This window comes from Acipenser ruthenus, unplaced genomic scaffold, assembly GCF_902713425.1.
Source record: "Acipenser ruthenus unplaced genomic scaffold, fAciRut3.2 maternal haplotype, whole genome shotgun sequence".
Taxonomy (NCBI): Eukaryota; Metazoa; Chordata; class Actinopteri; order Acipenseriformes; family Acipenseridae; genus Acipenser; species Acipenser ruthenus.
Window position 1 is genome coordinate 57501 of NW_026708225.1, and position 22986 is coordinate 80486.

General features: G+C 46.9%; 2 protein-coding genes across 8 annotated transcripts in view; one reads left to right on the forward strand and one right to left on the reverse strand.

Moving 5' to 3' along the window:
* LOC131730128 (estrogen-related receptor gamma-like) overlaps nt 1–10011 on the reverse strand; it is a 12685-nt gene extending 2674 nt beyond the window's left edge. For 2 of the 7 annotated variants that reach the window (XM_059020371.1, XM_059020365.1), the window contains exons 1-7: nt 6824–7793; nt 4280–4387; nt 2243–2530; nt 1768–1884; nt 1479–1601; nt 1177–1344; nt 203–472 (exon numbers count right to left, since the gene is read on the reverse strand). In XM_059020371.1, coding sequence (XP_058876354.1) covers nt 203–472; nt 1177–1344; nt 1479–1601; nt 1768–1884; nt 2243–2519 — 955 coding nt within the window. In that variant the 5' untranslated portion in view covers nt 2520–2530; nt 4280–4387; nt 6824–7793. Of the gene's footprint in view, nt 1–202; nt 473–1176; nt 1345–1478; nt 1602–1767; nt 1885–2242; nt 2531–3759; nt 4156–4279; nt 4388–4523; nt 5556–6823; nt 7794–9894 lie in introns of those variants that run through there. The other 5 variants (XM_059020366.1, XM_059020367.1, XM_059020368.1 and 2 more) reach the window with 5 other exon arrangements.
* Nucleotides 10012–15270: 5259 nt separating this feature from the next.
* LOC117962646 (transforming growth factor beta-2 proprotein-like) lies at nt 15271–22569 on the forward strand. Its single transcript, XM_059020372.1, has 7 exons — nt 15271–16999; nt 17265–17428; nt 18262–18394; nt 18940–19050; nt 19728–19902; nt 20794–20947; nt 21632–22569. The coding sequence occupies exons 1-7, from the start codon at nt 16648–16650 to the stop codon at nt 21788–21790; spliced, it is 1248 nt and encodes a 415-aa protein (XP_058876355.1). The 5' UTR covers nt 15271–16647; the 3' UTR covers nt 21791–22569.
* Nucleotides 22570–22986: the final 417 nt, after the last annotated feature.

Sequence of the window (22986 nt, forward strand, 5' to 3'; positions counted from 1 at the left end):
TGATCAAGCAAACACACTGGGGCTGTAATAGTAACTGTAATTCTAATTACAATCACTGCAGCACAGCATTGTAACCGACGCAGAACAGCACGGAAATGCAGATTATTATTATTTATTTCGATTGCAATTTTCAGAGAACAATGCTGCTGTCGCTGTAATTGTAACGGAGCCCGGTCTGCACCCCCCCCCCAGCCCCTCGTACCCGAGTTGGTGAGCGCGATGGCTTTGAGCAGCACGAACTCCTCCCTGTCCAGCTGCAGCGCCCTGTATTTGCGGGCCAGTTGGTTTATGGCCCCGTTGAGGTCGGTCAGGCCGGCTCGCTTGGACAGCTCCTCGTCCATGACGTAATCCTCAGCGAACACGATCTCATCATCGAACGGAAGAGAGCGGAATGCCACGGCCAGAACCAGAACCTCGAGCCAGGCCGACTGGAGCACCGACATCTGATCAGAGAGAGAGAGCGAGGAGAACCCTGGAGAGAGAGAGAGAGAGAGAGAGACAGGGTGTACAGTACAGGGTTGTATAGGGTGTACCGTACAGGGTTGTACAGGGTTGTATAGGGTGTACAGTACAGGGTTGTACAGGGTGTACAGTACAGGGTGTATAGTATAGGGTGTACAGGGTTGTATAGGGTACACAGTGTATAGTACAGGGTTGTATAGGGTACACAGTGTATAGTACAGGGTTGTATAGGGTACACAGTGTATAGTACAGGGTTGTATAGGGTACACAGTGTATAGTACAGGGTTGTATAGGGTACACAGTGTACAGTACAGGGTTGTATAGGGTACACAGTGTATAGTACAGGGTTGTATAGGGTACACAGTGTACAGTACAGGGTTGTATAGGGTACACAGTGTATAGTACAGGGTTGTATAGGGTACACAGTGTATAGTACAGGGTTGTATAGGGTACAGGGTTGTATAGGGTACACAGTGTACAGTACAGGGTTGTATAGGGTACACAGTGTATAGTACAGGGTTGTATAGGGTACACAGTGTATAGTACAGGGTTGTATAGGGTACACAGTGTATAGTACAGGGTTGTGCAGGGTTGTACAGGGTGTACAGTACAGGGTGTACAGGGTTGTATAGGGTACACAGTGTATAGTACAGGGTTGTATAGGGTACACAGTGTATAGTACAGGGTTGTATAGGGTACACAGTGTATAGATACCCGGGACATGCTTGGCCCAGCCAATGATGCTGACCAGCTCTCGGTCCGCCAGGTCGCACAGGGTGCTCATGGTCTTCAGGGGGCTGTCCTGCAGCAGAGGGTCCGGCATGGCAAACAGGGGCTCCGGCTCGGAGTCCAGCAGAGCCGAGACCACCTGAGAGCAGGGGGCTGGGGGGGGGGCAGATAATACATCATCATCATTACATCAAAACACTGCAACCTCTTAATAAAACACCACTATAATATATATGCATATCTGTATAAACCCAGCTGCAGTGTGCTGTGGGTGTTTTGCTCCTCACCTGGTTTGCTGCGGGGCTGTGAGGGGGGGGTGCTCTGGTACCCCCCCTGGTACCCCCGGCTCTCCTGCTCCGGTCTGCGCTTGTACTTCTGCCTGCCCCCCCGAACCCGGTCCAAACGCACCCCTGAGAGAGAGAGAGAGAGAGAGAGAGAGCGAGAGAGAGAGAGAGAGAGAGAGAGAGAGAGCAGAGAGGTTAACAGCGAACACACTCACAGACACAGAGAGACACAGTGAAATGATAATGCAGGTCCTATGCGTGTGCTAAGCGTGTTCTAAGCGTGTGCACTCACCTTCCTTCAGCATGCCCACGTTGAGACACTTCATGAAGCGGCATGCCTGGCACGCCTTCCTGCGTCTCTTGGTGATCTCACACTCGCTGGAGGCGGGGCAGCTGTACTCAATGCTGCCTGTGAGATGCGACATGATTTCACTTTACAAGAAGAAATCTCCAACCCCAACCCCAACCCTCAACCCCAACCCTCAACCCCACCTCCAACCCCAACCCCAACCCCAACCCCACCTCCAACCCCAACCCTCAACCCCAACCCTCAACCCCACCTCCAACCCCAACCCCAACCCCACCTCCAACCCCAACCCCACCTCCAACCCCAACCCCAACACTCAACCCCAACCCTCAACCCCACCTCCAACCCCAACCCCAACCCCACCTCCAACCCCAACCCCAACCCCAACCCCACCTCCAACCCCACCCCTCAACCCCACCTCCAACCCCACCCCTCAACCCCACCCTCCCTCCCCTCTCACCCTGGATGGTGCGTTTGAAGAAAGCCTTGCACGCCTCGCAGGACGCCACTCCGTAGTGATAGCCCGAGGCCGTGTCCCCACACACCAGGCACAGTCTCCTGGGCAGGCTGGCCAGGGCCCTCGGGGGGGGGGAGCAGCGCTCGCGGGCAGGGGGGGGCCCCGAGTCCGAGGAGCCCCCGGGGCTGTGCTGCTGATGCCCCCCCCCAATGCTCTCAGGGCTCTCCGGCTCCGCCTTGATGTAGAGATCAGAGCGACACGGCTCCCGAGAGGAAGACATGACGAGGGGTGCTGAGAGAGAGAGAGAGAGAGAGAGGGAGGGAGAGAGGGGGAGAGAGGGGGAGGAGGGAGAGAGGGGAGGGGGAGAAGGAGGGGGAGAGAGAGGGATTTCTTTTTAAGGGTCAGTTTCACTAGGAGTTTGCAAAACTACAGTGGAAAGTTTTTATAAGGGAATCTCTAATTTAAATATATCACTACATGCACTGTAACTGAAGAGACAATCGCGCTTACTGTATCAATATAGCACAGTAACACTGAATAATAATAATAATAATAATAATAATAATAATAATAATAATAATAATAATAATAATAAATCAGAACATTACAGACAGAATTTGTATTTTTTTTATTTTACAAGTAAATATTGTTATTTCGGCCGCCATTCCGCGCTTGAATCGATTCAGCGATTTAAAAATAATAAAAATAATAATAATAAAATCACTCGACACGACAGCTGTTACTCCGGGGACGGTCCAATCTGGCGCTTTCAGAACTGTTGCTGTGGCAACGGGGTAAAAACGACCAGAACGTACAGCCTCCTGGGTCACCGAGCGGGCGAGAGCGAGTTGGCGCACTCTAGCGGCGGGCCGGCGGTACTGCGACCCGCAGTCCACAAACCAGTTGCCATTTTTATTTTCAAACTGTAGATCACGTTTTCAAGAAAGTATCATTTGTCAGCGTGGGGGTCCGTTTACTCTTTAACCAAAATCAATAACAAGTTATATACCGCATAAGGGTTATTGAAAAAAATAATATACACACACGCACATACTGATATATGGTAACGTTTGTATTGCATTGATAAAATAGACTGCATTTCACGTTTTAAAAGTGATAGCTGGGGTTGCCGTTTTCGTTCAAAATAACATCGATTTTAGCAATGCTGCGGTAATAAAGTGGTTCGGTTTGTGCCCGCGTGTATTTAGTTTAGCACACAGTGCGGTACAGCTTTCAAAAATTATAAATAATAATACGTGCTGAGAATTTGCTTCGAGAAAAATAAATAAAATGCTGGATTACAATTCAGTTACGCTTCGGTGAAGAAACGTACACAGCGGTTAACTGCATGAGTGGATTATACCGCTTCGTTATTATTATTATTATTATTATTATTATTATTATATCTCTCGACTGACCAACACACAACGCGGAACAGTGAAACATCCACATGGAAATGACCAAAGTACAGAACTACAGAAGACGAGAGAGAGAGAGAGAGAAATTAAACAGGAACTGACCTGTTAAAAACACCTCAAACCCGACCGAGACGGGTCACAATCCCTCCGAATCTGCGCTCTGTAAACCCCGGGGGTTCGGTTCCGAAGTAAATGCGGTTTTATTCCCTGTTTTAAATGTTATTGAGTTGCTTAGAGAAAGACCTGAGCGGAGACGGACTGAACTGCGCTCTGGAGTTCCAGAAACCGGGTCGTTAATATTCATGAGCATCGACGTCAAGGGGGCGTTACTGAAGGAATCCCTCTGTCGAATGGATCTCATTAATATTAAGCGCCAGGGGTTCGTTCTGTTGTGAATATTCATGAGCAGGGAGGGGTTGAGTGGTTTTTATTACGAGCACGATGGCTAGGCGGCGAGTTCAAACAAGCCTTTCATTAATAGTTAACTTTGAGGATAAGCTGATCAGGAGGAAATTGAACCGGAGGTCGGGGGGAGGGGGAGGGGGGGGGGGGATGTTAAAAAAATAAAAGAAAATTAAAAAAGTGTGAAAGATCAAAATATTTTACAAAATAATGCAGTTACCTTTTAATCCGGTATCTGCTCTGAGCTGGTAGGATCTCTCCTAATATCCCGGATGGGCGGTAAGCTCTCCCGTTGAGTTTTTTCAGCAATCGTTTTCCATTATTAGACCTGATAAAAAGAAATGAAACGATACAATCAACCACAAAACCCTGGCTTCGATGACGTCGAGTGGTCGATGCATACCGTCCCTACACGGACACGCAGGTCCGTGGGAACAGTTACCGTGCAACTGTACAGAACTAACGTTTTGTTAGATTGTTTTTGTTGCCATGAAGCACCTCGGCTGTTTTGTTTTCAAACACACTTTCCCTTGACAAAGACGTCTTAAAACTACCGAGATGTACCACAGCAGGCAGGATCACCACCGCTAGATGGCGCTGTCTCTTCTAGTTTCAATAATAACACTGATGAAGGCACTGAAGCCCAAACGCTGGTCTGCTTGACTCGGTCTCTTCTAGTTTCAATAATCACACTGATGAAGGCACTAGAGCCCAAACGCTGGTCTGCTTGACTCGGTCTCTTCTAGTTTCAATAATCACACTGATGAAGGCACTGAAGCCCAAACGCTGGTCTGCTTGACTCGGTCTCTTCTAGTTTCAATAATAACACTGATGAAGGCACTTGAGCCCAAACGCTGGTCTGCTTGACTCGGTCTCTTCTAGTTTCAATAATAACACTGATGAAGGCACTGGAGCCCAAACGCTGGTCTGCTTGACTCGGTCTCTTTTAGTTTCAATAATCACACTGATGAAGGCACTGGAGCCCAAACGCTGGTCTGCTTGACTCTGTCTCTTCTAGTTTCAATAATAACACTGATGAAGCACTGGAGCCCAAACGCTGGTCTGCTTGACTCGGTCTCTTCTAGTTTCAATAATCACACTGATGAAGGCACTGGAGCCCAAACGCTGGTCTGCTTGACTCGGTCTCTTCTAGTTTCAATAATCACACTGATGAAGGCACTGGAGCCCAAACGCTGGTCTGCTTGACTCGGTCTCTTCTAGTCTCAATAATCACACTGATGAAGGCACTGGAGCCCAAACGCTGGTCTGCTTGACTCGGTCTCTTCTAGTTTCAATAATCACACTGATGAAGGCACTGGAGCCCAAACGCTGGTCTGCTTGACTCGGTCTCTTCTAGTTTCAATAATCACACTGATGAAGGCACTGGAGCCCAAACGCTGGTCTGCTTGACTCGGTCTCTTCTAGTCTCAATAATCACACTGATGAAGGCAGAGAACTGTTTGTTTTATGTTGGCAGGTAAAATACAAAAATATTTAGGAGTAAACAAACCCTTTGTTTAACTGTTTATATTTTGCTTCGCGAGGGGGGCGGGGCACATTCTGTAGATATCTTCCAAGTTAAATATCAGCGAGACACGGAAACATTATACTCGTAGTGTAAGTGTATACACACACACACACACACACACACACACACACACACACTGTGCAATTTGTAAAACGTATTGCAATGACAATGCAACTGTAATTATAGTTGAAATCAGCCCCCCCCCCCTTTTTTGTGTGTACAGCTAACAAGCTCACGGCTTGCCGTCTTATTAAAATCCAGGAATGGATCAAGCTGCTCTGCAACGAGGAGTCTCGTTGCCATCCCCGTCGTCACGTCACAGCCTCGACGTGACCGTGGGGGAACGCCAGCCCGCTGATTGGACGCACAGCACGATCTGTTTTAAGTGCCGCTCGGGGACATCGTTAGGGGGAAGGGAGCCGAGACGGGGCAGTTGTGTGTTTGGTCCTATTTTTAGCAGGCTCGTCTGATGTATTTATAGGGGTAAAAGCCTCCGCTGTCGCGGGACGTTATCGCAAAGGAATGCGACCCCCGCGAGACGCGTGACAGCTGACTCCTGAGAGTCAATGGACTTCATTGAAGGAAAAGCGGGCTGTGCCATCGCCGTGCAAGCGGATTACGCGCATGCGATTAACCTGCACGGAGGGTCACCGAGTGAAGTCACTCTGCTTGCACGGCGCTGCGGACTTACAGCGATTAGATCTGGACAGTTATTGAAATGCATTGAAAAGGAGATAATGCAGGATTACGAAAAGCACTCGCCGTTTTTTTTATTTTTTAACTTGATTGCATTGCGTAGTTTTTAATTTTATTTATTTTTTTTACAAACCCGTCCCATTATTTATAATAATATTGCATGTTGTTAATTTGATCACGGTACCAAAATAATAATAATAATAATAATAATAATAATAATAATAATAATACACCGCTTAAAAACAGATGTGTTCAAAATGCTGTGCCGGCTCGTTTGCCAGCTGTGCTCAGCGCATCATATTTCATAATAAATACAAATACTAATAATCAAATAAATAAAAGTATTTATTTCTTAAAGGTAGAATGCGGATAGATCATGCTTACGCTTTCTCAAATAATTGTCCCGGGACGTTTTTGAAAAACACCTTTCAGTGCGTTGTACGTCCGGGTCGTTTAAGATCTCTGTTACAAAAGCAAACTGCAATGTATTTGCAAGCAGCCCCATAGCCCAAACCGACACAGCTAGCACCGTCTACTCACCAGCAGTAACCCAGTTTGGGACACCCGCCTCCGGCGCTTCACGAAGCAGATAAGCCTTGAGATAACCCGATAGAATAAACGCGGTGTTTCAATACCGGCCGGGTACTCGCTTTTCGCTCATTAATATTGGTTACGCAACACTACCTTCGTCCGTGATAATATCTCCCTTCTCTCTCTCTGACTGTCTGTCTGTCGTTGATCTCGCTAGAGGAGACACGTTATCTTACTCCTTCACTGTTCATTTCTCTAAATTAAACCCTTGCACCCGATCTGCGTTTCCTATCCGTGCCTCGGTTTTCTCTCTCTCTCTCTCTGTGTTACTACAATCACCGGCTACGTCGTACAAGCCAACAATTGCGTCACTCCGCCCCCTTTACTCGCTCAGTCAGGCAAGCATTAGTCACGGACTCGGGACGGGGAGTTTGTTGCCGGATAACTTCTCAGACTTATCTGTGCTTTACAATGCTTCCCTATGCTTTACCAGACCTCTCTGTGCTTTACAATGCTTCCCTATGCTTTACCAGACCTCTCTGTGCTTTACAATGCTTCCCTATGCTTTACCAGACCTCTCTGTGCTTTACAATGCTTCCCTATGCTTTACCACACCTCTCTGTGCTTTACAATGCTTCCCCATGCTTTACCAGACCTCTCTGTGCTTTACAATGCTTCCCTATGCTTTACCAGACCTCTCTGTGCTTTACAATGCTTCCCTATGCTTTACCAGACCTCTCTGTGCTTTACAATGCTTCCCTATGCTTTACCAGACCTCTCTGTGCTTTACAATGCTTGCCTATGCTTTACCAGACCTCTCTGTGCTTTACAATGCTTCCCTATGCTTTACCAGACCTCTCTGTGCTTTACAATGCTTGCCTATAGTTCTCCAGGCTTTCACTGTGCTTTGCTGTGGTTTTACTGTGGGAGACTTGTATAAAGGACGGAATCGTTTGTTTCCCTTAAATATCTCGGAAAACCAAAATGACATAAATATTTAACAATGATTAAAAAAAAAAAAAAAAAAAAAACACGCGTTGCAGTTAAACAGGGCAAATCACGCGACCGGTATGGCATACCCATAACAGCGCTGTTCATTCTAATAATACGATTAAATATATACAGGACTTTAGAAGGAATGGAAAAAGCGACAGCGGCGGCGCCTTCAGCACTTGTGATGGGAAAGAAACCGACCCAGTCCTCGCGACCCAGCTGGACGGCTGCCCGTGTGCTGACGTCACCGGTAAGTTTAAACTCCCGGTAACTCGGGGGGGGGGGGGCGGGTCCTTTGATCTGACTGTTCGGAGCTCTGGAGTCCGCCCCCCCGCAACCCAAAATACTATCAACTGAGTTCTTTAAAAATACAAGTCATAGAAAATAAACGAAAGCTAAGAGGCTTTATCTCATTGAGAGGTATAGTTGAAAACAATATAGTTCAGGGATTATTTAAATTATGTTTTGGGAGAGAGGGAGGAGGAGGGATTGGAGAGAGTGCGGCGGATAAATGCGTGGGAATTAACCCTTTCCGCGCCGGAAGGCTGCTCAGAAATCCTTGTTTCAAGGTCAAACCAAACTGCGGGCTGTTTCACTGCAGCTGCTCTGAATGACGATTATTATTATATAGAGCGAGTCATACAGCACTCAGATTATTATTATATAGAGCGAGTCATACAGCACACAGATTATTATTATATAGAACGAGTCCTACAGCACACAGATTATTATTATTATATAGAGCGAGTCATACAGCACTCAGATTATTATTATATAGAGCGAGTCATACAGCACACAGATTATTATTATATAGAACGAGTCCTACAGCACACAGATTATTATTATTATATAGAGCGAGTCATACAGCACTCAGATTATTATTATATAGAGCGAGTCATACAGCACTCAGATTATTATTATTATATAGAACGAGTCATACAGCACACAGATTATTATTATATAGAACGAGTCATACAGCACACAGATTATTATTATATAGAACGAGTCATACAGCACACAGATTATTATTATATAGAGCGAGTCATACAGCACACAGATTATTATTATTATATAGAGCGAGTCATACAGCACTCAGATTATTATTATTATATAGAACGAGTCATACAGCACACAGATTATTATTATATAGAACGAGTCCTACAGCACACAGATTATTATTATATAGAACGAGTCCTACAGCACTCAGATTATTATTATATAGAACGAGTCCTACAGCACACAGATTATTATTATATAGAGCGAGTCATACAGCACTCAGATTATTATTATATAGAACGAGTCCTACAGCACTCAGATTATTATTATTATATAGAACGAGTCATACAGCACACAGATTATTATTATATAGAACGAGTCATACAGCACACAGATGCATGACATATGGATTATAGAAGTACCATGATATTACTATTACTAATAATATTAATATCTAACTCCTATAGTGTATTAAATGTATAATAGATTATTTATTTTATCAGTAAGCCTAAATAATAATAATAATAATAAGTTATTTCATGTCTATCAGATATAAAGTAATTAATACATTATTACTATTATTATTATTATTATTATTATTATTATTATTATTATTATTATTATTATTAATATTCTTCAGTCGTTGCTTCTGTTGTTTTTTTGAGAGGGGAGAGAGGGGGAGAGAGAAGGGGGAGAGAGAGAGAGGGAGAGGGGGAGAGAGTGAGGGGGAGAGAGAGAGAGGGAGAGGGGGACTTCTAGCGGAAACGTTTGCCATTGAATTTACACTGAAGACGCAGAGAGAGACGTCTAGTGGAAACGTTTGCCATTGAATTTACACTGAAGACGCTGAGAGAGACTTCTAGTGGAAACGTTTGCCATTGAATTTACACTGAAGACGCTGAGAAAAGACTTCTAGTGGAAACGTTTGCCGTTGAATTGACACTAAAGACACTGAGAAAGACTTCTAGTGTAAAGTTCATTAGTAAGTTTCTCTTAGTATTTCTAAGAGTAATAATACTGTGTGTGTTTTATAGATATGACTGAAAATACAGGCTCTGTTATTTTTCAAGTAGAAACGTGCTAAAACTCACCTCTGTCTTCTTTCTGCGCCCTCTTCCAAAGAAATTTCTGCTTCTGGTAAAAAAAATATCTATCTATATCTATAAGGCTAAGACGAGCCCAGCACGGGGGCCTCTGCGACACCCTACTGCAGAATCAACGGATCACGGATCACGCTGCACAAAGCACTGAGCAGGGACCAGCCAAGTGGACCGGGCTTGCTGAGGCTGTGTTGTGATTTGTTGTGTCAGTGTGGCTCTGGGTGCTTTCACACGTCCTTCTGTTAGCTGACAAGGTCAAAGAGGTACTTTAAAACTGCCCCCCCCCAACCCAACCCCCCCTCTCTGAAACTGTGCCAGGAATGAATTCCAGCTTAAACATTCCGCCCCCCCCCCCCCTCTCTCTCTCTCTTCTCTGTCTCTCCCCCCTCTCTCTCTCTGTCTCTCTCTCTCTCTCTCTCTCAGCTTGTCATTATTAAAACTCGAACACACAGCAGGTGACTTTGTGAAACAGATCTGCCGTTTCTTCCTGCCATAAAGCTTACTGTAGTGCACTCTGACCTCCAGCTGCAGTTTCACTTGTAAAGGACTGCATCAGAACACCGTTGTCTGTCTGTCTAGCTCTGTGTGTCTATCTCTGTCTTTCTTTCTGTCTGGCTGTGTCTGACACAGATACACACACTGCCTCCCTCCCTCCCAGTTCCTCCTCAGCTCCACTAGAGCCACACTGCCTCCCTCCCTCCCAGTTCCTCCTCAGCTCCACTAGAGCCACACTGCCTCCCTCCCAGTCCCTCCTCAGCTCCACTAGAGCCACACTGCCTCCAGTCCCTCCTCAGCTCCACTAGAGCCACACTGCCTCCCAGTCCCTCCTCAGCTCCACTATGAGCCCACTACTGCTTCCCTCCCAGTCCCTCCTCAGCTCCACTAGAGCCACACTGCCTCCCTCCCTCCCAGTCCCTCCTCAGCTTCCACTAGAGCCACACTGCCTCCCCAGTCCCTCCTCAGCTCCGCTAGAGCCACACTGCCTCCCTCCCAGTCCCTCCTCAGCTCCACTAGAGCCACACTGCCTCCCTCCCAGTCCCTCCTCAGCTCCACTAGAGCCACACTGCCTCCCTCCCTCCCAGTCCCTCCTCAGCTCCACTAGAGCCACACTGCCTCCCTCCCAGTCCCTCCTCAGCTCCGCCTAGAGCCACACTGCCTCCCAGTCCCTCCTCAGCTCCACTAGAGCCACACTGCCTCCCTCCCAGTCCCTCCTCAGCTCTACTAGAGCCACACTGCCTCCCTCCCTCCCAGTCCCTCCTCAGCTCCACTAGAGCCACACTGCTTCCCTTCCCTCCCAGTCCCTCCTCAGCTCCGCAAGAGCCACACTGCCTCTCTCCCAGTCTCTCCTCAGCTCCACTAGAGCCACACCTGCTTCCCCTCCCTCCCAGTCCCCTCCTCAGCTCCACTAGAGCCACACTGCTTCCCTCCCTCCAGTCCCTCCTCAGCTCCACTAGAGCCACACTGTGGTGGTGGTGGTGGGGGGGGGGGTGTTGCAGCAATGGAACAAAAGCCATGTGTTGGCACACAGTCTAGACCAGTGTGTTGCAGCTGTGAGCTCAGAACTGCTGGCAAGGGAGTTGAGAGGCCCAAAGGTTCAAAGTCAGATGACCCCCAGGCCAGCTTCCCAACCAATCAGGGCGTCAGGTCCTCCTTCTCCTCCTCCTTCTGTGACATCACCTCTGAAAGGTCCAATCAGTGATACAGCTGGAACCTGCCTGCCCCTCCGAGTGTCAGTGTGTGCGTGTTGTGCGTGTGTGTGCGTGTGTTATATTAAAAACTAAACCAGGGTAAACAAACCCTTATAAAAGTTTCACAAAAGTAAAAGCACAGCAACCGTGTGACAGAGCACAGTGAAAAGCATTGTAAAGCACAGAGAGGTGTGGTAAAGCATAGGGAAGCATTGTAAAGCATAGAGAGGTCTGGTAAAGCATAGGGAAGCATTGTAAAGCACAGAGAGGTCTGGTAAAAGCATAGGGAAGCATTGTAAAGCACAGAGAGGTGTTGGTAAAGCATAGGGAAGCATTGTAAAGCACAGAGAGGTCTGGTAAAGCATAGGGAAGCATTGGTTAAGCATGGAGAGGTTTGGTAAAGCATAGGGAAGCATTGTAAAGCACAGAGAGGTCTGGTAAAGCATAGGGAAGCATTGTAAAGCACAGAGAGGTCTGGTAAAGCAATAGGGAAGCATTGTAAAGCACAGAGAGGTCTGGTAAAGCATAGGGAAGCATTCTAAAGCACAGAGAGGTGTGGGTAAAGCATAGGGAAGCATTGTAAAGCACAGAGAGGTCTGGTAAAGCATAGGGAAGCATTGTAAAGCACAGAGAGGTCTGGTAAGCATAGGGAAGCATTGTAAAGCACAGAGAGGTCTGGTAAAGCATAGGGAAGCATTGTAAAGCACAGAGAGGTCTGGTAAAGCACAGGGAAGCATTGTAAAGCACAGAGAGGGTCTGGTAAAGCATAGGGGAAGCATTGTAAAGCACAGAGAGGTGTGGTAAAGCATAGGGAAGCATTGTAAAGCACAGAAGAGGTCTGGGAAAGCACATTAATAAACAGTCCATGGTAAACTACCACCATGGTAAAAGCATGAGGGTGAGTGAATTGTTTTTCAAGGCAGAGCTGTTTGCATGAAGCTGCTTGAACGCATTACTGTGAGGAGATTGTCATGCTGTGACACGGGGGGGGGGGGGGGGGGGGGGGGGGGGTCGATTACACAAGATCAACGCAACTCCAACATGGAGCCAAATAGAACTGTCAAAGAGACCCTCACCCAACATGACACACTGACACACTGACATACACCGTGACACACACACACACACACACACACTGAGACACACACAGAGACATACACACACACACACACACACTGAGACATACACACACACACACACACTGAGACATACACACACACACACACACACACACACACACACACACACTGAGACACACACAGAGACATACACACACACACACACACTGAGACATACACACACACACACACACTGAGACATACACAGAGACATACACACACACACACACTGAGGACACACACACACACACACACACACTGAAGACATACACAGAGATATATACACACATACTTTATGCTTTACCAGACCTCTCTATCCTTTACAATGCTTCCATATGCTTTACCAGACCTCTTTGTGCTTTTACAATGCTTCCCTATGCTTTACCACACCTCTCTGTGCTTACAATGCTTCCCTATGCTTTACCAGACCTCTCTGTGCTTTACAATGCTTCCCTATGCTTTACCAGACTTCTCTGTGCTTTACAATGCTTCCCTATGCTTTACCAGACCTCCCTGTGCTTTACAATGCTTCCCTATGCTTTACCACACCTCTCTGTGCTTTACAATGCTTCCCTGTGCTTTACCACACCTCTCTGTGCTTTACAATGCTTCCCTATGCTTTACCAGACCTCTCTGTGCTTTACAATGCTTCCCTGTGCTTTACCAGACCTATCTGTGCTTTACAATGCTTCCCTATGCTTTACCAGACCTCTCTGTGCTTTACAATGCTTCCCTATGCTTTAGCAGACCTCTCTGTGCTTTACAATGCTTCCCTATGCTTTACCAGACCTCTCTGTGCTTTACAATGCTTCCCTATGCTTTACCAGACCTCTCTGTGCTTTACAATGCTTCCCATGCTTCACCAGACCTCTCTGTGCTTTACAATGCTTCCCTATGCTTTACCAGACCTCTCTGTGCTTTACAATGCTTCCCTATGCTTTACCAGACCTCTCTGTGCTTTACAATGCTTCCCTATGCTTTACCAGACTTCTCTGTGCTTTACAATGCTTCCCTATGCTTTACCAGACCTCCCTGTGCTTTACAATGCTTCCCTATGCTTTACCACACCTCTCTGTGCTTTACAATGCTTCCCTGTGCTTTACCACACCTCTCTGTGCTTTACAATGCTTCCCTATGCTTTACCAGACCTCTCTGTGCTTTACAATGCTTCCCTGTGCTTTACCAGACCTATCTGTGCTTTACAATGCTTCCCTATGCTTTACCAGACCTCTCTGTGCTTTACAATGCTTCCCTATGCTTTAGCAGACCTCTCTGTGCTTTACAATGCTTCCCTATGCTTTACCAGACCTCTCTGTGCTTTACAATGCTTCCCTATGCTTTACCAGACCTCTCTGTGCTTTACAATGCTTCCCCATGCTTCACCAGACCTCTCTGTGCTTTACAATGCTTCCCTATGCTTTACCAGACCTCTCTGTGCTTTACAATGCTTCCCTATACTTTACCAGACCTCTCTGCGCTTTACAATGCTTCCCTATGTTTTACCAGACCTCTCTCTGCTGTATCACATTTTGCTGTGCTGTTACTGTGGGACGCTTTTATAAGGGTACACACACACACACACACACACACACACACTCACACATACATAATTACAAACTACTACAGTCTCTGTTTTGTTTAATTATCTCCAAAAATAATTATAGGTAATTTTAAGTTGGGTTCGAAGCAATGAAAACAAAAATGCGAATCGCCGTTGGTGACGTGGCGCGCTGGTGTATACTTAGAGGAAACACAAACACGACAATTTACCGGAGTTTCAAAACCAAAAAGGGGATATTTAGAGAATATCCACAAATTGTAATTCCACGCGGTTCGCCAGCAGGTGGCGAAAGCGAGCCGCTCTTAGAATTTCTAATTTCTCATACCGGTTCTCGCCGCTAGATGTCAGTAAAACTTCACACAAGGAGAGCGGAGAGGCTGCACAGCCGCTGAAAGTGACACTGCATTGAGAAAAATAAACGTGTTCTGTGATGAGTCTACATCCATTCATCCACGCGTGGAACTGCTGTCCGCATAGCAAAATTGCTGTACCCTTGAGCAAGGTACTTTACCTAGATTGCTCCAGTAAAAACCCAACTGTATAAATGGGGAATTGTATGTGAAAATAATGTGATATCTTGCAACAATTGTAAGTCGCCCTGGATAAGGGCATCTGCTAAGAAATAAATAATAATACAATTAGTGAAAGTGTATCAACTTAAAGCATAGTAAAGTGTGATAAAGCATGGTAAAGCATTAAAAAATGTGGTCATCTAAACCTGATAAACCACAGTAAAGTGTGGTAAAAACATGGCAAACTGTGGTAAATGGACAGTAAAATCAACGTATATATAAGCACTTTCTGTTTTATATTTTACTTTAAAAAAACATGTTTTTATGTTAAAAGCCGTTGAGGTTTGGGTTGTTTTAGCTGCGGCGGTGTGAGAGAGAGAGAGAGAGAGAGAGAGGAGAGAGAGAGAGAGAGAGAGAGAGAGGGAGAGGGAGGAGGGGAGAGGGAGAGGGAGAGGGAGAGGGAGAGGGAGAGGGAGAGGGAGAGGGAGAGAGAGAGAGAGAGAGAGAGATTGATTTGGGGTGAAATCAGACTGCAGAAACGCTTAGACTTCTCAGAGCGAAGCGCCGAGTCCAGCCTCGGAGGAGCGCATCGCAATGTGCATCTTATTTAAAAAGAGAGAAACGAGGTCGCGATAGGTTGAGAAACCGAGCAATTGAGACACGCAAGGAGAACTACAGATAACAACAACGCAAATAATAACGACACCACCTCCTGAAGCCGTGCTGAGGCGGAGCGGGTTTCACTGCGGAGCGGCACCCGGACTCGCCGCTTTGCTGAAGGAATCCCAGTTCATAGCAAATTAAACGCGGCTCTCTTCCGAGACGGATTTACTGCTCTTACAAATGTTTGCTGCTTCCTTCTAGCAAGATCGGTTTTTTGTTGTTTGTTTTTTTACACTTAAAAGGATACTTGAGTTTTTGCTTCATTTTTCTTTTCATGCAAAATAATTAGACATCGCTGTTGGATTTTCATCAGAACCACAGCAAAGGACCCGCAACCGGACTTAATTACTGGGTTCAGAGTCACTCAGGCTGCTTCAGAGAGATAATACTGCGCAGTTATTTATAGAGACCTTGGAATCTCAATCTCTCTCTCTGTATATATAAGGGAACATTATTGTGAATTTATTTAGTAAAAAAAACGTGTTTTTTTTATTGTACAAACTCAATCAAATAATCTGATCGATTTGAATTCAAATATTTAACTTTATGGATTTTTTTTTTTTGTAAATATAATTTTCTTAATTAAATTATAATTCCTTACTGTGATTTTTTTTTTTTTTAAAATATATATTAGGTTGATTATCTGGTGAATTAGCAAAGTAACCGAGCCACATTCCAACGCATTTTTCGTCACAGAGGATTCGAACGCATTTTTCGTCACAGAGGATTCGAACGCATTTTTCGTCACAGAGGATTCGAACGCATTTTTCGTCACAGCGGATTCGAACGCATTTTTCGTCACAGAGGATTCGAACGCATTTTTCGTCACAGAGGATTCGAACGCATTTTTCGTCACAGCGGATTCGAACGCATTTTTCGTCACAGAGGATTCGAACGGATTTTTCGTCACAGCGGATTCGAACGCATTTTTCGTCACAGAGGCCAGCGACTCTGTTGAACAGCGTTATAGTATAATAATAATAAAATAATAATAATAATAATAATAATAATAATAGCATTGCAAACATTTTTCTGCTGACAATAAATACAGCACATAAATAACATCAGTTTATAAAGTCAACAGACGGACACCATTAAAACAAATATAAAACTCAGCTTCCCGGGATAAACGTTAACAGGGTTTATTGATTTATTAGAATTACCCGCGTTGTGTTGATAACTCTAACCGCGCGTCACACACGATGTCCTGCGCGTCCCTGTGCTTGTGCGTCTGTCTGTTTGCGGAGCTGGCCGGCTCGGTTCTGAGCCTCTCCACCTGCCAGTCCGGGTTCGACCTGGACGATTTCAAGTACAAGCGGATCGAGGCGGTTCGGGGCCAGATCCTCTCCAAGCTCAAGATCTCGCGGCCGCCCGAGGTGCTGGTGCCCCCGGGCGACCCGCCGCCGGAAGTGATTCTGCTGTACAACAGCACGCGGGAGCTGCTGAAGGAGCGCGCGCGCCAGGCCGAGTCCGCCTGCGAGCGCGAGAGCAGCGAGGAGGATTACTACGCCAAGGAAGTGCAGAAGATCGACATGCTGCCGCCGAGCCTCGACAGTGCGTACCAGCGCGGCTCCTAGTGTTACTACTGCTGTGGTTATCAATGCAGCAGCATTATTATTATGATTATTATTATTATCAGATTAGCAATTTAATAACTGTACGCTGTTTCAGATATTCCCAGCCCTATGTATGAATGTGTGTGTGTGTGGGTGTGTGTGTGTGTGGGAGTGTGTGTGTGTATGTATGCATGTGTGTGTGTGTGTGTGTGTGTGTGTGTTTGCATTAATGACTGTGTTTTTCCCCCCTGTGTGTTCTGAAGATGTCATCTCCAGCAGCCTGGCTAACCCGTACTTCCGAGTGGTGAATTTCGCCGTGTCCGGGATCGACACGAACTCCAGCAAGCTGGTGAAAGCAGAATTCCGAGTGTTCCGGGTCCCGCATCCCAGAGCCAGGGTCACGGAGCAGAGGGTGGAGCTCTACCAGGTGAGCCACGCAGACTGCGATTACATATAGCGCCTTTCATAACCCACAGCACTGCCCTGCCCCATCCATCCACAGACAGACTGTGATTACATATAGCGCCTTTCATAACCCACAGCACTGCCCCGCCCCATCCATCCACACACACAGACTGCGATTACATATAGCGCCTTTCATAACCCACAGCACTGCCCTGCCCCATCCATCCACACACACAGACTGTGATTACATATAGCGCCTTTCATAACCCACAGCACTGCCCCGCCCCATCCATCCACACACACACAGACTGCGATTACATATAGCGCCTTTCATAACCCACAGCACTGCCCCGCCCCATCCATCCACGCACACACAGACTGCGATTACATATAGCGCCTTTCATAACCCACAGCACTGCCCCGCCCCATCCATCCACACACACAGACTGTGATTACATATAGCGCCTTTCATAACCCACAGCACTGCCCCGCCCCATCCATCCACACACACACAGACTGCGATTACATATAGCGCCTTTCATAACCCACAGCACTGCCCCTCCCCATCCATCCACACACAGACTGTGATTACATATAGCGCCTTTCATAACCCACAGCACTGACCTGCCCCATCCATCCACACACACAGACTGCGATTACATATAGCGCCTTTCATAACCCACAGCACTGCCCCGCCCCATCCATCCACACACACAGACTGCGATTACATATAGCGCCTTTCATAACCCACAGCACTGCCCCGCCCCATCCATCCACACACACACATATATATATATATAAATGGATCTGTCTCTCTCTATATGTAGGTGTGTTTTTGTTGCTTGTTTCTCGTAGATCCTGAAGGCCCGCGACCCAGCCGCCCCCTCCCAGCGCTACATCGACAGCAGGAACGTGCGCCCGCGCAGCAAGGGGGCGTGGCTGTCCTTCGACGTCACAGACACGCTCAGCGAGTGGCTCTCTCACAGAGGTGAGGGGCGGGGCCCCGCGACACACACCAATAACAATAATGATGATAATGATGATGACTCCCATTGCAGAGCACTTTGAGAGAGAGAGAGAGAGGGACATGGGGATGAGAGGGTGAGAGAGGGGGGATGAGAGAGAGAGAGAGAGACGGGGGATGAGAGAGAGAGAGAGACGGGGGATGAGAGGGAGAGAGAGACGGGGGATGAGAGGGTGAGAGAGAGAGAGAGAGAGAGACGGGGGATGAGAGGGAGAGAGAGACGGGGGATGAGAGGGTGAGAGAGAGAGGGGATGGATGGGTGGGTGAGAGAGAGAGAAAGAGAGAGAGAGGGGGGATGGGTGAGAGAGAGAGACAGGGGGATGAGAGAGAGAGAGAGAGACGGGGGGGGTGGGTGGGTGAGAGAGGGGGTTGGGTGGGTGAGAGGATGGGTGAGAGACGGGGATGAGAGGATGAGAGGGAGAGGGGGGTATTTTTTGGGAGCAGTGTATTTTGTAGCATGGCACTGCACTGAAGCGTGAGGCTGTAACGCGTGGGTGTGACTGTGCCAGGCAGGAACCTGGGCTTGAAGATCAGCGTGCACTGCCCCTGCTGCACCTTCATCCCCTCCAGCGACAGCATCCTGCCCAACAGGAGCGAAGAGCTGGAGACCCGCTTCGCAGGTAAGAACAACAGCAACAGCACTGCCAGGGGCTGCGTTTAAATACGCTTCAGCACACCTCCCTGTGCTTTACAATGCTTCAGCACACCTCCCTGTGCTTTACAATGCTTCAGCACACCTCTCTGTGCTTTACAATGCTTCAGCACACCTCTCTGTGCTTTACAATGCTTCAGCACACCTCTCTGTGCTTTACAATGCTTCCCTATGCTTTACCAGACCTCTCTGTGCTTTACAATGCTTCCCTATGCTTTACCAGACCGCTCTGTGCTTTACAATGCTTCCCTATGCTTTACCAGACCTCTCTGTGCTTTACAATGCTTCCCTATGCTTTACCAGACCTCTCTGTGCTTCACAATGCTTCCCTATGCGTTACCAGACCTCTCTGTGCTTTACAATGCTTCACTATGCTTTACCAGACCTCTCTGTGCTTTACAATGCTTCCCTATCCTTTACCAGACCTCTCTGTGCTTTACAATGCTTCCCTATGCTTTACCAGACCTCTCTGTGCTTTACAATGCTTCCCTATGCTTTACAATGCTTCCCTATGCTTTACCAGACCTCTCTGTGCTTCACAATGCTTCCCTATGCTTTACCAGACCTCTCTGTGCTTTACAATGCTTTCACTGTGCTGTATCACACTGTGCTGTGCTGTTGCTGCGTTGACTCCCCTCCCCCCAGGTATTGACGATGACCTCATCAAGCAGTTTGAGAAGTCTGTGAAGGGGGGCCGGTCCGATTACAGCAGTAAGACCCCCCACCTGATCCTCACCCTGCTCCCCGCGCACAGGATGGAATCCTCGCAGAAGAAGACCCGCAGGAAACGCGCGGCCAGGGAGACGCCCACGTGCTCCAGGTGACTTCCTGTCCCAGACGCCAGCTTCCTGTCCGGCTGAATCTGGAAACACTGAAAGAAACGTTTCCACTGGAAGTCTTTCTCAGGGTCTTCAGTGTAAATTCAATGGCAAACATTTCCACTAGAAGTCTTTCTCAGGGTCTTCAGTGTAAATTCAATGGCAAACGTTTCCACTAGAAGTCTCTCTCAGCGTCTTCAGTGTAAATTCAATGGCAAACGTTTCCACTAGAAGTCTTTCTCAGTGTCTTCAGTGTAAATTCAACGGCAAACGTTTCCACTAGAAGTCTTTATCAGCGTCTTCAGTGTAAATTCACTGGCAAACGTTTCCACTAAAAGTCTTTCTCAGTGTCTTCAGTGTAAAGTCAATGGCAAACGTTTCCACTAGAAGTCTTTCTCAGGGTCTTCAGTGTAAATTCAACGGCAAACGTTTCCACTAGAAGTCTCTCTCAGTGTCTTCAGTGTAAATTCACTGGCAAACGTTTCCACTAGAAGTCTTTCTCAGTGTCTTCAGTGGAAAGTCAATGGCAAACGTTTCCACTAGAAGTCTTTCTCAGTGTCTTCAGTGTAAAGTCAATGGCAAACGTTTCCACTAGAAGTCTTTCTCAGTGTCTTCAGTGTAAATTCAATGGCAAACATTTCCACTAGAAGTCTCTCTCAGCGTCTTCAGTGTAAATTCAATGGCAAACGTTTCCACTAGAAGTCTCTCTCAGCGTCTTCAGTGTAAATTCAATGGCACACGTTTTATTTCAAACTTTTTTTTAAATGTTAGAATATGTTACAATATATTTAATCACATGTAAAATACGTTTGAAATGCGTTTTAGCAGTGCATTTGAATGCTGTTTGTACAGCAGCCCTGTCTGAAGGCACGCTGTTCTCGTTTGACTCTCAGGAACGTGGATCAGGGCTGCTGCCTGCATTCTCTCTACGTTGATTTCCGGAGAGACCTGGACTGGAAGTGGATCCACGAGCCCAAAGGATACAAAGCCAACTTCTGTGCAGGAACCTGCCCTTACCTGTGGAGCGCAGACACTCAGTATAACACGGTGAGGGGGCGGGGCCAGAATAACGACACAGTGAGGGGGCGGGGCCAGAATAACGACACCGTGAGGGGGCGGGGCAAGAACAACAACATGGTGAGGGGGGCGGGGCCAGAATAACAACATTGTGAGGGGGGCGGGGCCAGAATAACAACATGGTGAATGGGCGGGCCAGCAGTCCAGCCCTAACCCTTTTTATTAACAGGATCGCTGGCCCCTCCCTTTAAAGGAGCGCTGACCATCTTTAAAATCCATTCTCTCACCTCTTATTAGCTTTATTAACAGGATCGCTGGCCCCTCCCTTTAAAGGAGCGCTGACCATCTTTAAAATCCATTCTCTCAACCTCTTATTAGCTTTATTAACAGGATCGCTGGCCCCTCCCTTTAAAGGAGCGCTGACCATCTTTAAAATCCATTCTCTCACCACTTATTAGCTTTATTAACAGGATCGCTGGCCCCTCCCTTTAAAGGAGTGCTGACCATCTTTAAAATCCCCAAACCTTTGGCCCTAGCTGTACTGTATGAATACACTAGCATGCGTTTACCTTGTGCCAGCCAGGTCTCACACAGCAGGTATCCAGTGATCCAGCTTGCACTAGACTGTGAGCTTCCCATTCTGTGCTCCTCTGCACCTGCTGCTGATTTACATCAGGGTCTCAGCGATGTGCTGTGCTGTGCTGCCCCCTGCAGGTGCTGCCCCTGTTCAACAAGATGAACCCCGAGGCGTCGGTCGCGCCTTGCTGTGTACCCCAGGATCTGGAGGCGCTGACCATCATCGTCTACACGGGCAGGACCCCCAAAGTGGAACAGCTCTCCAACATGGTCATCAAATCCTGCAAGTGCAGATAGACACGGGGCGCCCCGATAAACACACCAAGACACACGGCGCCCCGATAAACACACAGAGACACACACACAGAGACACACACACTCTGATAAACACACACACACTCTGATAAACACACACACAGACACACACACTCTGATAAACACACACACACACACAGACACACACTCTGATAAACACACACACACTCTGATAAACACACACACAGACACGCACTCTGATAAACACACACACAGAGACAGAACAAGCTCAGATACACACAGACAGAGAATCAGGGAGAGAGACTCACAGACAAACAGAGAGACAGACAGAGACAGAGACACAGAGAGAAAGACAAAGAGACACACACACACACACAAACAAACACATAGATTAGCAATGCTTTTTTACTCCCAGTTTATCAGCATGGATTTTTTTGTTTGTGTGTTTCTTTTTTTTTTTTTTTTTTTAGAGAGAAAAAATGGTGGTGGGGGGGTTCTTGTAAATAGGCTCACGAATAAAAAAATAATAAAAAAAAAAAACAGAAAACTTTTCAAATTTTCTTTTTTGGAACTCAGTTAGTGAAAAAAAGAAAAAGAAAAATATAAACTCAGCCTTTTAGAATCCCTGCTGGTTTTATTCTGTGTTGTATTTAAATGAATCATCAGTTCTGTTGTTGGTTTTATTATTATTATTATTATTATTATTATTATTATTATTATTATTAGGATTATGATGCATATTATTTGTATTATTATGGGGGGCTTTGTTTTTATCAAAGAATAAAACATTACAAACTGTTTTTGACTGCGTTTGTTTTTTGACTCCTTTACCTCACTTAGGGGGTCTATAGCTGTTATTATTGAAACAAAACACTCTTAAAACCACAAGACAATGAAACGCACTCTCAGCACGAATCCCCCCTCTGCCACTGACTGACTCGCTGTGTGCAACCCTGAGCAAGTCACTTCACCTCCTTGTGCTCCGTCCTGCGGATGAGATGTTAAATCAACGTCCGATTGGAAGTGACTCTGCATAGAATGCGCAGTTCACAGCCTCTGTAAAGCGCTTTGGGCCACTATGAAAGGCGACCTAAGCCCTCCCTCCCCAAATTGTGCGCCGCCCCCTGGGAGCTCCCGTCCTCGTTCGGCAAAGGAATAGCCTGGACTCGAACCGACGACCTCCAGGCTATAGGGGGCGTCCTGCTCTCCACGCGGAG

What these genes read in the sequence shown, in the direction of transcription:
- LOC117962646 (XM_059020372.1), top strand. Translation starts at nt 16,648, where the DNA reads ATGTCCTGCGCGTCCCTGTGCTTGTGCGTCTGTCTGTTTGCGGAGCTG. An exon ending in AGAGGGTGGAGCTCTACCAG is followed by an intron (nt 17,429 to 18,261) that starts GTGAGCCACGCA and finishes TGTTTCTCGTAG; the next exon opens with ATCCTGAAGGCCCGCGACCC. An exon ending in GAGACGCCCACGTGCTCCAG is followed by an intron (nt 19,903 to 20,793) that starts GTGACTTCCTGT and finishes TTTGACTCTCAG; the next exon opens with GAACGTGGATCAGGGCTGCT.